General features: G+C 37.8%; 1 protein-coding gene across 10 annotated transcripts in view; it reads right to left on the bottom strand.

Annotated features, from left to right (window-relative positions):
• Positions 1-6,375: 6,375 nt before the first annotated feature.
• The window catches only part of LOC126266869 (uncharacterized), a 128,391-nt gene continuing 118,820 nt past the window's right edge, over positions 6,376-15,946 (bottom strand). For all 10 annotated transcript variants that reach the window (XM_049971494.1, XM_049971501.1, XM_049971495.1 and 7 more), the window contains one exon: positions 6,376-14,213. In XM_049971494.1, the coding sequence (XP_049827451.1) occupies positions 14,049-14,213 (165 nt within the window). In that variant the 3' untranslated portion in view covers positions 6,376-14,048. The remainder of the gene's footprint in view (positions 14,214-15,946) is intronic.

Raw genomic sequence — 15,946 nt, 5'->3', positions numbered from 1 at the left:
AAGACCAAGACCTCTCATGGATATGACGAGGTATCTAGCAGAATACTGAAGTATTGTTCTATGTATGTTAGCCCAGCACTTAGCCATATCTGTAACTTTTCCTTTAGGAGTGGTCGGTTTCCTGACCGATTAAAGTACTAGGTAGTGAAGCCACTTTATAAAAAGGGAGACAGGGATAGTATTGACAATTATAGACCTATTTCTATGCCATTGGTGTTTGCTAAAGTTATCGAGAAGGTTGTATATACAAGGTTACTGGAGCACTTAAATTCACATAATTTGCTGTCAAATGTTCAGTTTGGTTTTAGAAATGGTTTAACGACTGAAAATGCTATATTCTCTTTTCTCTGTGAGGTTTTGGACAGCTTAAATAAAAGGTTGCGAACGCTAGGTGTTTTCTTTGATTTAACGAAGGCTTTTGACTGTGTTGACCACAAAATATTACTGCAGAAGTTGGACCATTATGGAGTAAGGGAAGTAGCTTACAAATGGTCCGCCTCTTACTTTAAGAACAGAAAGCAGAAGGTAATTCTCCACAATATTGAGAGTGATATTCAGTCCCAATGGAGCACTGTTAAGTAGGGCGTTCCCCAAGGGTCGGTGCTGGGGCCACTGCTGTTTCTTATTGATATAAATGATATGCCTTCTAGTATTACAGGTGATTCAAAAATATTTCTGTTTGCTGATGACACCAGTTTGGTAGTGAAGGATCTTGTGTGTAATATTGAAACAGTATCAAATTATGTGGTTCATGAAATAAGTTCGCGGCTTGTGGCAAATAATTTGATGCTAAATCACAGTAAGACTCAGTTTTTACAGTTTCTAACTCACAATTCAACAAGAACCGATATTTTGATCGGACAGAATGGGCATATTATAAGCGAGACGGAACAGTTCAAGTACCAAGGCGTTTGGATAGATAGTAAGCCGTTGTGGCAAGCCCATGTCCAGGATCTTGTTCAGAAACTAAATGCTGTTTTATTTACCATTAGAACAGTATCTGAAATAAGTGACAGTTCAACACGAAAAGTAGTCTACTTTGCATATTTTCATACGCTTATGTCGTATGGTATTATTTTTTGGGGTAATTCTTCTGATTCAAAAAGGATATTTTTGGCTCAAAAACGGGCTGTTCGAGCTATATGTGGTGTAAGTTCGAGAACCTCTTGTTGACCCCTATTCAGTAGCCTGGGAATTCTGACATTGCCCTCACAGTATATATTTTCTTTAATGTCGTTTGTTGTTAGCAATATTAGCCTATTCCCAAGAGTTAGCAACTTTCACTCAGTTAATACTAGGCAGAAATCCAATCTGCATGTGGAATGCACTTCCTTGACTCTTGTGCTGAAAGGAGTGCAGTATTCTGCTGCATCCATTTTGAATAAGCTCCCACAAGAACTCAAAAATCTTAGCAGTAGCCCAAACTCTTTTAAGTCTAAACTGAAGAGTTTCCTCATGGCTCACTCCTTCTATTCTGTCGAGGAGCTCCTGGAAGAGCTAAAAATTAAGCAAATTCCAGTGTTACATTGTTGATTTTCTTTATTTAAACTTACCACTTGTCACCTGAATATGTTTTTTTATATTTCATTTTATCTGTTTCTAATATCGTGTTATAATTTCATGTATTGACTCGTTCCATGACCATGGAGACTTCTCCTTAATTTGGTCCCATGGAACAATAAATAAATAAATAAATAAATAAATAAAAATAAGTGGAAGGATCATGAAGATAAGGTACAAGAAATTAGGGCTCATACGGAGGCGTATAGATAGTTGTCTTTCCCTCATTCTGTTTTCGAGTGGAACAGAAAAGGAAATGCCTAGTAGTGGTGAAGAGCCCCCTCCACCATACACCGTAAGGTGGATTGCGGAGCATCATTGTAGATGAAGACCTTGCCCAGCAAAGCACTGTGGTATGATGACAGCATCACCTTTTTTATCTTTGATTATATAATCTCTCTGGTGCTCTTGGTGTGATGGCAGCATGACCTTTTTTATTTTTATCTTGTCCCCCTTGGTGCCTTTTCCTTCATAATTGCCTCCCTTCTTGTAGAGCATGATTGTTTTCAAAAGACAAGACATTTTGTGCCCTCTAACTACATATCTCTCTTTTTGTCCTGAAGATTCAACATGAATCTGAAAGCTATATACTGCGATTTAACTGTGTTTATTTTACCAACTGTACAAAGAATCACACCTCATGAATATTAAGTATTTTCTTTCTGTTAATTTAACAACCTTCTGGGTGTGATTTTCCTTTATAAAGAGCAGGTAAAGTAATCAGCATATCTTAAATGTATCAGTGGGCATATACTGATAAATTACAATACGGCATTGTAAAAAATTTCCCAATATGAGAACAACCATTGAAGCATGTAAGTACTGACTGAGTTAACTTCTAGCATTTTTTTTATTTTCTTTCTTTTTTAATATTCATTAGTGTCTGCTATCTTAAGGGCCCCAAGGAAAAACAGTTAGATATTTCTTGTTATACGACAGATGCCTGTAGTTTTCTTAATCACATATCACTGGTAGAGAAAGTCTATGACAGTAGCATCAAAGGCCTATAGCTGACCTACTAAAGTAAACTGCAGACCTTCATCCTTTGGATTTTAGCATTAGAATAAAGTTACCTCCACTTTTGAAAATTATTTTCCCCTAAAGGTAACTCAAAACACACAGAAGTCAAAAAATAAACTATGGACTACACAAGGAATAAAGATATCATGTGGGACAAAAAGGAGACTACATCAACTATCTATGAACAGCTCTGATGTTAGAACTGTAACGTGTTAAAAAGAATACGGCAAAACATTGAAGCAAGTAATCCAAAACTGAAGCAGCTTTATTATGAGAAAAAAATAATTACATCAGGCAACAAAATAAAAACTATATGGGATATAGTGAAGGCAGAGACAGATGGGGTCAGAAAGAAAGAGCTCTAAAAATAAATGAGACTTTGGTAGCAAGTACATGTAATATTGCAAACCTCTTAAACAAGTACTTAATTTCTGTTACTGACAGCTTGGGGTTATCAGGTTTGATGAACAGTGCAATGGGGTATCTGAGACCAGTCTTTAAAAATAACTTCAGTAAAATGGAAATGGCACTTACATCTCCCAACAAAGTAGCATCCAATATAAAATCCTTAAAATCTAAGTATTCCAGTGGGTACGATACATATCAGCAAAGTTGATCAAAGAGTGCTCATGCAAGTTGAGTCCTACCTCAAGTTATTTGTGTAATCAATCTCTTATCAGCAGAACATTTCCAGACTGGCTAAAATATGCTGAAGTTAAGCCTCTTTACAAGAAGGGGGATAATGAGATACCATCAAATTATCAACCATTTCATTTTTGTTGTCTTTCTCAAAAATATTTGAAAAGATTGTGTTCAAGCGTCTCCTTGAGCATCTGACTGCAGATAATACACTCCTGGAAATGGAAAAAAGAACACATTGACACCGGTGTGTGTCAGACCCACCATACTTGCTCCGGACACTGCGAGAGGGCTGTACAAGCAATGATCACACACACGGCACAGCGGACACACCAGGAACCGTGGTGTTGGCCGTCGAATGGCGCTAGCTGCGCAGCATTTGTGCACCGCCGCCGCCAGTGTCAGTCAGTTTGCTGTGGCATACGGAGCTCCATCGCAGTCTTTAACACTGGTAGCATGCCACGACAGCGTGGACGTGAACCGTATGTGCAGTTGACGGACTTTGAGCGAGGGCGTATAGTGGGCATGCGGGAGGCCGGGTGGACGTACCGCCGAATTGCTCAACACGTGGGGCGTGAGGTCTCCACAGTACATCAATGTTGTCGCCAGTGGTCGGCGGAAGGTGCACGTGCCCGTCGACCTGGGACCGGACCGCAGCGACGCACGGATGCACGCCAAGACTGTAGGATCCTACGCAGTGCCGTAGGGGACCGCACCGCTACTTCCCAGCAAATTAGGGACACTGTTGCTCCTGGGGTATCGGCGAGGACCATTCGCAACCATCTCCATGAAGCTGGACTACGGTCCCGCACACCGTTAGGCCGTCTTCCGCTCACGCCCCAACATCGTGCAGCCCGCCTCCAGTGGTGTCGCGACAGACGTGAATGGAGGGACGAATGGAGACGTAGCGATGAGAGTCGCTTCTGCCTTGGTGCCAATGATGGTCGTATGCGTGTTTGGCGCCGTGCAGGTGAGCGCCACAATCAGGACTGCATATGACCGAGGCACACAGGGCCAACACCCGGCATCATGGTGTGGGGAGCGATCTCCTACACTGGCCGTACACCTCTGGTGATCGTCGAGGGGACACTGAATAGTGCACGGTACATCCAAACCGTCATCGAACCCATCGTTCTACCATTCCTAGATCGGCAAGGGAACTTGCTGTTCCAACAGGACAATGCACGTCCGCATGTATCCCGTGCCACCCAACGTGCTCTAGAAGGTGTAAGTCAACTACCCTGGCCAGCAAGATCTCCGGATCTGTCCCCCATTGAGCATGTTTGGGACTGGATGAAGCGTCGTCTCACGCGGTCTGCACGTCCAGCACGAACGCTGGTCCAACTGAGGCGCCAGGTGGAAATGGCATGGCAAGCCGTTCCACAGGACTACATCCAGCATCTCTACGATCGTCTCCATGGGAGAATAGCAGCCTGCATTGCTGCGAAAGGTGGATATACACTGTACTAGTGCCGACGTTGTGCATGCTCTGTTGCCTGTGTCTATGTGCCTGTGGTTCTGTCAGTGTGATCATGTGATGTATCTGACCCCAGGAATGTGTCAATAAAGTTTCCCCTTCCTGGGACAATGAATTCACAGTGTTCTTATTTCAATTTCCAGGAGTGTATATTGTCAAAGTCACAGTTTGTATTTCTTAAAGGTTCTGATATAGAGAAAGCTATTTACACTTACAGTGAGAATGTACTTAATTCATTAAATAATAGATTAGAGGCTACTAGCATTTTCTGTGACCTGTCAAATGCCTTTGACTGCATGAACCACAGCATTCTCGTAAATAAATTAGTATATTGTGGTGTCACTGGCAATGCTGTGAATTGGTTTGAGTCTTATCTATCTGACAGGAAACAAATACCTGTGCAGTAAGCAGTCAGTTCTCATCTGACTGGGAATTAATTACATGTGGTGTTCCTCAAGGTTCCATCTTGGGTCCACTGCTTTTGCTTGTGTACATTACCGACCTCTCATCTGTTTCACTGCCAGATGCTAAGTTTATTTTGTTTGCAAATGATACAAACATTGCAATAAGCAGCAAGTCAAGTACAAATTTAGAAATAGCTGCTAGTCAAATTATCACTGACACGAAGCTAATTCACTGTCATTAAACTTTGAGAAGCCCCACTATATGCAGTTCAGAACCTATAAGAGATTTCCTTCTGGCACTTGTATAACATATGAAGACATGCAAATAGAGGAGGTTAACAGTGTTAAATTTCTGGGATTACAGCTCGATAATAAATTCAGCTGGGAAGGGCATATCACAGAATTGTTTGAAGTTCCTAGACAAGTCTGTATTTGTTGTGAGAATTATGTCAGATGTAAGAGATATTAAAAAAACTTGCATACTTGGCTTACTTTCATTCTATTATGTCATGTGGGATCATATTCTGGGGCAACTCATCAACCTGAATACAAGTATTTAAAATCACTTACCTTGGTACAAAACAGGGTCCAATACTCAAGAAGACACATTTTCAATAAATTGCTAGCAACCATGAAAAAAACTTCATTTCAGATGAAGTACAATTTAAACAGAGTTTGAAAGACTTTATGACAGGCAACTCCTCCTACTCCATAGATAAATATCTTAACAGACTGTTAAGCCAGCTTAAGTAAAAATATCTGTTAGATTTCAGTTTTGACAGCACTTGGTCACAACAATCAAGATTAGATATTTTATGTATGATAAATTTATTAATAGTGCGTAACAGTGTTTCATTCTGACAGTGGTGTTAATTCTGTAAATATTAGCTGTTCAAGTTTACTGCATTGTATTCACCTATGTTGACAATCTCCTGCCAAATGATCAGGGTAGTATGTATTATATTCAATCGTTTTATGTTTTTATGTTATATTTTCTGACATGTTCCACACCCACGGGAATCATCTCATTTTTTGGGTCTATGGAACGAAAACTGAGTCTAATCTAAAGCAAAAAAAGTGTTGCGGGTTGTTCTATGAATGTTTTAGGAGAATTAGATTTGACTCTGGTAATGACAAGACATCCAAAGACTTTTGGATAATTTGAACTGGGGTGTTCATACAAGTATTAGATTCTAAAACCTCATTTACATGTCAAAATTGTTGCTTTCTAACTAGAAATAGAAAGGCACACACACAAAAATTAATACATAAATCTTTAGTAAATATTCTGCTGCTTTATTAAGTTTCTATTGAGAACAAGAAAATAACAAAGCAAGCGATTTAAACATTCTGCTCTTCATAAATGGTTTAAATTTACAGATCATATGTCCAGCTAAATGCATTATTTATGAAAATAATTTTAATTGTGGATAATATTTCATACAAAAATATTTCACACATGACTTAAAATACTGTTTACAATAATTATGTCTGAACAGCTCTAAACAAATTAATCTTTAATTTCTGATATACTTTCTTAGTTCAATTAAAATAGGTTTTATTTCGAGCCACGAAAGAGAGAGTGCTTTACATTGAACTTTTCTATTTTACGTAACACAACAATGCTTAAAGACTATAAAAATGTTAATTAGCAAATATAAAGCACCATCAGATTTAGTTTATGAAGAATATAGATTCTAGGCACGATTAGCACCAACAATTACTCACTGCATGTGAAAATTTCTAATTACCACATAACTAAATATAATTTTCAAGTGATCTGGTAACTAGATGACATCAGATAGATAGCTGTACAGAAAATGTACTGCCTACATCTATACAACATTACGTAGTAAGTCAAAAGAGCAAATCCCACCCATAAATTCTCATATCAAGAGACTTACAGTTAAGGCATAACAGTAACAATGAATGAGTTGTACAAGATGATACTGCAATTTCAGGGCATAATCAATAGCTAAAATTAATTAACAGATCAAAACTCAAAACTGAAGATCTTATGCAAACAAAAAAACGTTGTGGTGCAAGAGGAGCACAGAGAAGTAAATTATGATATAATAATTGAGCAAGGCAAAAGAAAGCTGTAAGACTGAAATGTAATTTCATAATAATGATACAGGGAAGAAGGAGGAGGAGGAGGAGGAGGAGGAGAAGAAGAAGAAGGAAAGAAGAAAGAAAACTGTGAAATAGTGACCTCAAGAGGATGAAAGAGCCAAGGCACTTATGCAGTGTAAGATAGGACAGAGGATGAGAAACAAGTATGTGATCGAGACCCAGAGACCATTTCTGTTGGTGTGAGAAGAGACAGGAAATTTCAGTCTTGCAGTTACACTTAATTACTTCATCAGCATCTGGCACCCGTTCTCTCCCCCGTTCCAGGATATTTTCTTGGCTTTTGCAGTAGCTCGGCACATGTGTTTATAAGGGTGCAAAAGCTTAAAATACAATTTCCTGTTTCTGTATCTGTAGTACTAACTAAGATACAACTGCCACTATTTCAGCAGTTTGTACACAGATGCTCTTTGTGGCTTCGTGTCAACATGCACATGACTTTGGATTTACTACTCTTTACTGTCACAACAGAATAAATCGATGTACTGTAGTTACCCATGTCATTTGTTCTTGATGAGATATGGGCAGGATATTTGAGAGGGGGGTCTCTTTTTATGACGTTACATGCACTATTAGATAGATCAGAACCACTTACAATATGTGCAAAAAATAAGAAACAACTTCTTTTTCATCATATACATTAACTGAGATTAATTTTCATGTTAAAACTGTGATGCTGAAATGTACTCTATTAAGTAACAATAATAAATAAGAATTCACCAAGACTGTGGACTGGATAGATTACTGTAAAACTGGGGGTGGATGGAAGCATAGAAAAAAGCTTCCGAAGAGGACTATTCAAAACAACGTTAAACAGCAACCAACAACTTATCGACAGAAAAATTTAATTTGCATGATTTCTGTAGCATGAACATAGCTTTGATATGAATAAACTTATATCAGCTGTTAATAATGCAAAAAAATTGTAACTTCTGTAATAAAGAGGGAGCTGCTGTAGAAGATGTGATTCCTCAGAAGTATTTTGTACAAATAAATATTAGTTGTTAATATCATTCATTAATTAAAGTTATATCACGGCCATCCACAGAACACAAATTCCCACAGACTGGACAGGATGGAGGCAATTAGCAATACAATAAAGTACATAAGGGAGTTATATGAAGGCAGGATGTGGTGTTTTACACACCTACTGTACAGATGTATTGTCATTAAAGTATTTACATGACAAAAGTTATGTAACAGGTCAGACATACAAACTGGAAATATATGTTGAATCTACTGGACTATTTCATTCATCTGTGGACAAGTTACACAATCTACATATAAATTTTTGACAGTTTATAAACAAGCAACAACAATTTTTCAGCACTTTCCAAAATGGAAGAAATGACAAAGAGATAATGTGAGAGGCCAGTTGATAGCTTTAGGAGTGTGAGAGGAACGACATAAAGATTCAGAATGGAATAATAACAATACAGAAAGCACATACCGCTACTCGTGACACAGGAGGAAGCACTGAGTCACAATGAAGAATAATGTTAGAAATATTCAGCTCTCAGACTAAGTTCCACTTCCGACATAGAAAACTCACACACATTCACACAAACACAACTCTTACATCTGGCCACATCTTCTCTTTGGTGCTAAGGCCTTAGCACCTGGAGACTACAGGTACCGTATGTGTTTGAGTTGTGCTTTAATGAATGTGTGCAAGTTTTCTATATCCGATGAAGGACTTAGTCCAATAGCAGAATATTTCTAGCATCCTTTTTCATTAAGCCTGTCTATGAATCAACATCACCTCTATGTGATGAGTAGGAATTTAACATTTCAATATTGTTGTGAAACATGTTACATACGAATTCTGATGTATACTGGAAAAACCAGGTCGTGATGGCAACAGGAAAAATTAACAAGCAAGCAAATGAAATGAAATTACTGAGAAGTCAGATAGGTGTTAAAAAGTGTTTTGTATATGATTTAGGAAAGAAATGGTTGGGCTAGGGAGATAACATACGAAGAACCTTCGCAGGATAATAGTGAGGAAAAAAGATTTAAATCATAAGTGCATGTGAAAAGAATGGACGAGGCGATGATGTCTAGTAAGATGCGTGAGATGCAGATGGAAGCCAAGAGAGCAAGAGAGAGACCAAGAAACAAGTTGCTACAGGAGTCGAATAAAGCATTTGGAGAGAGGAGAATACCAGAGTACATGGAGAGGCTTGTGTTTAAAGGAGACCTTACTAGTGGCTAGAAATTGTACAAGATCATGATCATGTTAATAAACATTTCAACTTCTGAAGAACTAAATCCCCTGGTACAGAACAGTATATCTGGGGACAAAATAAAAAAAAAAAATGGGGCAGGAAGATATCGATGTGCTGCATTCCTCGCGTACAAGCATATGAGAAACTGGGGAGCGGCCAGAAGACTGGGCGAAGTCTTTCACCACATCCCCCTACACAGGAAATGGTCAATCAAGAACTGCTCCAACTACTGAACCATTGCTCTCACATTCCAAGCACCCAAAATTTTGCACTTGAAGCTGTGGATTCAATCTCTCATATATACAGAACAAGCGAGTTTTGTTGAAGTAAAAGACACTGATGTACAGATTCTCATGTATAATACATAATCGAGTAATTGCAATAGTTCTGTGTTCCTGTATTCATCTGGTTCCTTAATTCTACGAAAGCCTCTGATTGTATTGCCTGGGAAAAGTTGTGGCAGGTGCCTGCAGAGTTCAGTCTCCACCAGATTTGACACCACTGATCAGAAGTCTATACACTAATAACCATGAAGCTATGAAGACAAGGGATGGCATGTCTGATTTCTTCAGCGTATCAAATGGTGTAAGACAGGGTTGTGTCCTACGCCCACGACCATACAATACACATAAGATATCATTAGGAATCCTCTTGGTGGTTGGACTAAACCTCTGTTCTGCTGGTGACACCATACTTTTAACCAGTAATGAGGATAAACTTGCTGAGTTACTCACAAAAGTAAAGGACATTAGTCTATAGATATCAATCTCAGCAAATCCAAACTAATGATAATTGCACCAATAGCACTGGTCCAACTCAAAGGTCAGTTAAAGGAACTGGAAATCATGGAATTAAAGGAACGTGAAGTTGTGCATTCTTTCATCTATCTCGGGTCAACTATCAGTGATGTGCAAAGCTGTGAAGACAAGACGTCAGATCATGCTAGGTTGAGTGGCTATGAAGTTGCTCAGTAAGATCTGGCAGAAAAGTGTGATGATAAATACCACAGAGGTCTGGCTTCTTGCAACACTTGTTAAATATAAATCCTCAAGACAAAAGACAAGCGGCATATTGATGCGTTTGAACTTTACTGCTGATGCAGGAAGTTGTGCATAAAATTGACTGGAAGAAAAATGAAAGTGCCCATTACTGAGCAACTCAGTATCTCTATGTGCCTTTCTTCTCACATTAACCAACTAAACCTCCAGTTCTTTAACAACATTATGAGAAGAGATGGAGAAAATCTAGAAAAAATAATCATGGATAATAAGATTGAGGGCAACACACCAAGGGAAAAGGCAGCGAGCAAGTGAACAGATCAAATCAAGCAGATCTCAGCAAGCTCAAAGAGAAGTTGGAAGCCGTCGTGGATAGACACACCTGGTTCGTGAGGTCACAGCATTCTGTGATGAGGACAACTTGTGTAATATTTCTTGCTTTGCTACGACATTACTAAATTAATTTCATGAAATGTGTAAACTGTTTTTTTGTTCACAGCCCTCTACAAATATTCCATATATTTAGTCACTGTCCTCCCCACTCACAGACTTGTCCTTCATTTGCAGGAGGTTTGCTTTGGAAAACCTTATTTGGTAAACTCTTATCAGTTTTATCCATAAATTTCTTGAACGCTTCCCAAGGGGAGGGGAAAAAAAAAGTGATCCAATAATTATTAAATTTTATCTACAACGTTGTGCTAGTCTTAGGATAACTTTTCAGGTCTTTCAGTCAGGTTCTCTAAAGTTTTGTCTGTGACAAGGTGGGCTAGGCGTTTTCAGAACCTATGAATGTTAGCTTTTATTATCAGACAAAGTCTGTTACATTAAACAGTATTGCTTTGCACAAACATTGTTTGTATTTTTTTGCTTTGTGTACAGCTGATATGTGTATGTGTGACAGCTTCTTTTCTGTTCTACAGAAAGGAACATCAGTGAACAAATCGAGTTGGTTGTCATCACTGTGTCAGAGTTCTAGTTGCAATGTTAAGTAAGCAGATACAATGCTACGAGTCCACATGGGGATCAATACAACCCTATCTCCAGCAGAAACATCAAGTTTCTCAATAGAAGGCAATGGATACAGAAATTTATTCCTTTTGTAAAAATTGGATACTAACAGAAGTATTATCTTTTAGGGATATCTACCACAAATACTGACTTTAAATACACAAAAGACACAGTGTCAAGCAGAGCATTTGAAGGCCTTAAAAATGCAAGGAACTGTCTGAAAATAAAATGGTACAACTGTGAACACAGATGATTCTGTGTCTCGAAATCTCTTACCATACATAAAATATGTGACATAACATGTAACTCATTTGTCTGCATTACTCTTCCTCCAGGTACAAGATTACAATCAACAGGATGTAAATAAAAATTAAAAATACACATACAACAACTTTACCACACACACACACACACACACACACACACACACACACACACACACACACACACACACACACACACAGAGAGAGAGAGAGAGAGAGAGAGAGAGAGAGAGAGAGAGAGAGAGAGAGAGAATGGACTTGTTTGGAAGAACACATCATATTTAAAATAATAGGGGGATACTTACAGTCAAATAAATATATTTCATTTATAGCTAATAAATATTACATATACAAAACGATGAAAAATGGTAAGGTACAAACTCTTGTTGTAAGGACACCACAGCTTTCCACAAATACACATATGTACTAAAACTGTAACACTAGTGTTTGAAAATATGAAGGAATTGGCAAAGAACACATAGTGCCTAGCAATTATTTATGAGATGACTGAAGTAAATCCAATGCACAAAAAATATTACAAATGGAAGAAAGTGGTAGGTGTACACCAATCTTTCCAGAAAACAGGTATAAAAAAACCAGTGTGTTTTCACAGCATAATACCTCAGTTCACCAGCGAAGTTTTTTCAAAGATACAAACCAGAAACAGAAATGTGAGAAATGGTAGCAAACTGGAAGATAGGACACAACATTGTCATACGTAAAGTAACTTCATAGGTATGAGGAGAACAACACTGACAAAACAATGTCCATCACCTTACATCCTGTACAGAAATGACATGTGGCTTCATATTTATATTTTCACTGCATGTCCATATTTTTAAATTTTTCAAACACTTGACAGAAAATGTTCACAGCAATATGTACATGTTTCTAACAGAATGAATTCTTAAATGAATTTCAGCACAAAATGTTTCACTTACATTACAAACCTACATTATATCATTCACAAACCCAGAGAGACTTTTCTGATACTGTTAAATGATTTCAACATAAATAATTAAAATCCTGGACCTCAAATTAAATTAAGGAATCACTGTAGAGCTGAGATACATTGAATTTAGGGATCAAATTGTCTTTCTTTGAAGGAAAGGAAGACAGAGGAAGAGATGGAGCAGAAACTCTTATTAAGAAAGGATATTGGCCATGTCCTTTTCAAAGGACCCATGCTGTCATTTATTTATGCAATCTGGGGAAACGACAGAAAATTTATATCATTTATATCTGGAACACTAACAACAGATATAAATCACTATACCATGTCATTCAGCTTCTTTGAAATACGGCAAAAAGGAAGAGAAATGTGGAAAAGGGTGGAAGGCAGGTCACAATGACAGCATACTCAAAGTAACTACATAGGTATGAGGAGAACAATGACAAAACACAATTTCTGTCACTTCACATCCTCCACAGAAAAGGCAGATATCCTGAATGAAAGGTTGGGGCACTACTATGAGCTCACAAACATAGTGCAGAAGACTTATTTCCTTCAATATTCCTGCACCACAGTTGTATGGCTGAACTGATAAAAAGTCATGATCAAGGTATAACTTATAATACTCCGAATTTTATCATCACTCCTTGCTGTTAATGATGGTGATTCACTTTAAAACTATTCTATGCACTTAATTAGCCCCTTGTCAGTTTTTACTAATTTCAGTAAAAAGTTTTCCCTGATGCAAAACATTGCCAAGTGTCTCTTCAAAAATCAGCAGAGAACACCTATCAGCAGACAATATCACATCAATATGCAGATACAGTGTGAAGACTGCAATAACACAAAGAAAAAATGACTTTCACGTTGACTACTGTAATAGTTTTCATATACAATGAAGGCAAGAGCTATACTTATCTACAACTACAATTAGTGAAGTACCTGCATGCAATGTGTCTGTTTCCATTCACACATAATCTTAAAGAATCAAGCCCAATAATTTCAGACCAGAATTTCCACAGTCATAATATCCAAGTAATTATATAATCTCATATCCTTAGCGTAACAACCAGCATTAACAGTTACATTTATAACAACACACATAAACACATTTAAAATAACATATCACTAAGGATGGGAATAGGAAGAATGGAGCCAGAAATACAAAACAGTAGGCCTATTTAAATATGTCTTTTGAAAAATCTTGCAACTGTCAGTCATAAAGAAGTAGAAGCATTTACATTAGGGGGCATATTTAAATTCTAAATCAGTACTTATAGTGCATACTAAAGGATTTTTCTTTGGTCTTAAACTTTTTTTGTGCAAGATAAATAAAGCATTCCATAACAAACAACAATTTATTTTGCTTTTAAGCATCAGACTGTGTTCTCACAATCTTGACCTTTTCTTCCAATCTCAGTTGGTCTAACTGTAACTGCTTCCTGAAAGCGCCTAGTTGGGTTAGAATGCGGCCATGGTACTTGTCTCTACAACTGTCTCCTGCCTGTATTATGTTCTTCTGAACAGCAGGAATCTGAAAACAACCATAGTTCAATAATTAACTTGTGCATAGAAAACAACTACATTAAAAGAAATCATTGCACAATATTTAAAAAATACATAATGAAATTAGTTATTTACTGAAACTTACTCCACAATATGCATGACTTTAAAAGCATTACAATTTGCAAAATTTTATCCATTCCTCTATCATGCATTCACATGCAATCACAGACGGAAAGATGTAAAGACGAATTTGGAGATTGAGGACAGCAAAAGAGCCTTCAATAACATAAATCATTTTTTATATTTCTAAGAGAATTACTAATTTGTGCTTATTACACAAAGAAAATCACAGATTTGTAGCAGACACTTTCGAATTACTATTTTTTCAACTACTATGTATACAGCAACATGAGTAGTGGTACATGAGGACATTTATGAATTACATGAGCACATATTACCATTTGTATACAGCACAACAGTGCAACAAGGCTCACTAAGCAACTTACATTTTGTATATAAAGGAAAAAAAGGTACAGCAAAAAGGAATTATCCAAATGGGACTGAAATTGAAAGATGTGATGTACATGTACAGATAAACAAATTATTAGAATTTCAGAAAAAAATTGATGATTTGTTCAAGAGAAGGAGCTTCACAAATTAAGCAAGTCAATATCATGTTTGTCTGTATCCAGGGCAAGCAGTTGTTCAGCTTGGCACTTGGCATTGGCTGATACAGTTGTTGGATATACTGATGGATACCGTGCCAAATCCTGTCCAGATGGCCCATTATCATTGTCTAAATCCTGAGGTAGTTGTAGGGCCCTACCCAAACTGCTCCAAACAGTCTCAATTGGCGAGTGATACTAGTGACCATGCTGGTAGGGTTTGGTAAGCATGAAGATAGGCAGTAGAGTCTCTCACTGTATGCAGGAATGCGAACCCCAAATAGCTTCCCATGAATAGCAAGAAAAACAAAAATGGATGTAGAATATCGTTGACACACTGCTGTGCCGTAAGGGTGCTGCAGGTGGGATACATGGCCTGACAACAAGAGTGATGGAGTAGTGTGCCATTTCTTTTCATTGCAGGCAATCTCTGGTTGTCATCCATGGTATCCTTACACCACAGCAGTAGGTCAACAATATTCTATACCATGTTTTGCTGTCCTTCATGGCAAGGCAGCCTGAGCTTAAGCTTCAGCAAGATAATGCCCAACTGCATGGGGTGAGAGTTTCTAATGCCTGTCTTCGTGCCTGCCAAACACTGCTTTGGCCAGCAACGTCGCTGGATTTCCTCACCAACTGAGAACATTTGGAGTATTCTGGGCAGAGATCTCTAACCATCTGGGGATCTTGATTATATAACATGCCAGTTAGACAGAATTTAGCACAATATCCTTCAGCAGAATGTCCAACAACTTTATCAACCAACGCCATGTCAAATAATTGCTCGCATAAGGGCCGGAGGTGGACCAATGCATTACTGACTTGCTCAAATTGTGAGCTCTTTCTCTTGAACAAATTATACAATTTTTGTGAAATTGTGACGATTTTCTTGCCTGTATATGTACATCACATCTACAGATTTCTGTCTCATTCAGGTAATTCATTTGTGCTTGGTCTATGTATTATCAAACACAGTGAGATTGTGTTAATGAAAACCACTTACAATACTGCCCAAGGATGTTTTTCCTTTTATTTTATTTTAAGGCAGTATGTAGATGTGTAAAGTAGATGCCCTTGTATTTCAGATTATTAGCTA

The sequence above is a fragment of the Schistocerca gregaria genome, chromosome 4, assembly GCF_023897955.1.
Source record: "Schistocerca gregaria isolate iqSchGreg1 chromosome 4, iqSchGreg1.2, whole genome shotgun sequence".
Taxonomy (NCBI): Eukaryota; Metazoa; Arthropoda; class Insecta; order Orthoptera; family Acrididae; genus Schistocerca; species Schistocerca gregaria.
Note: the sequence above shows the minus strand (reverse complement) of the source record. Positions and strands in the feature narration are given on the sequence as shown.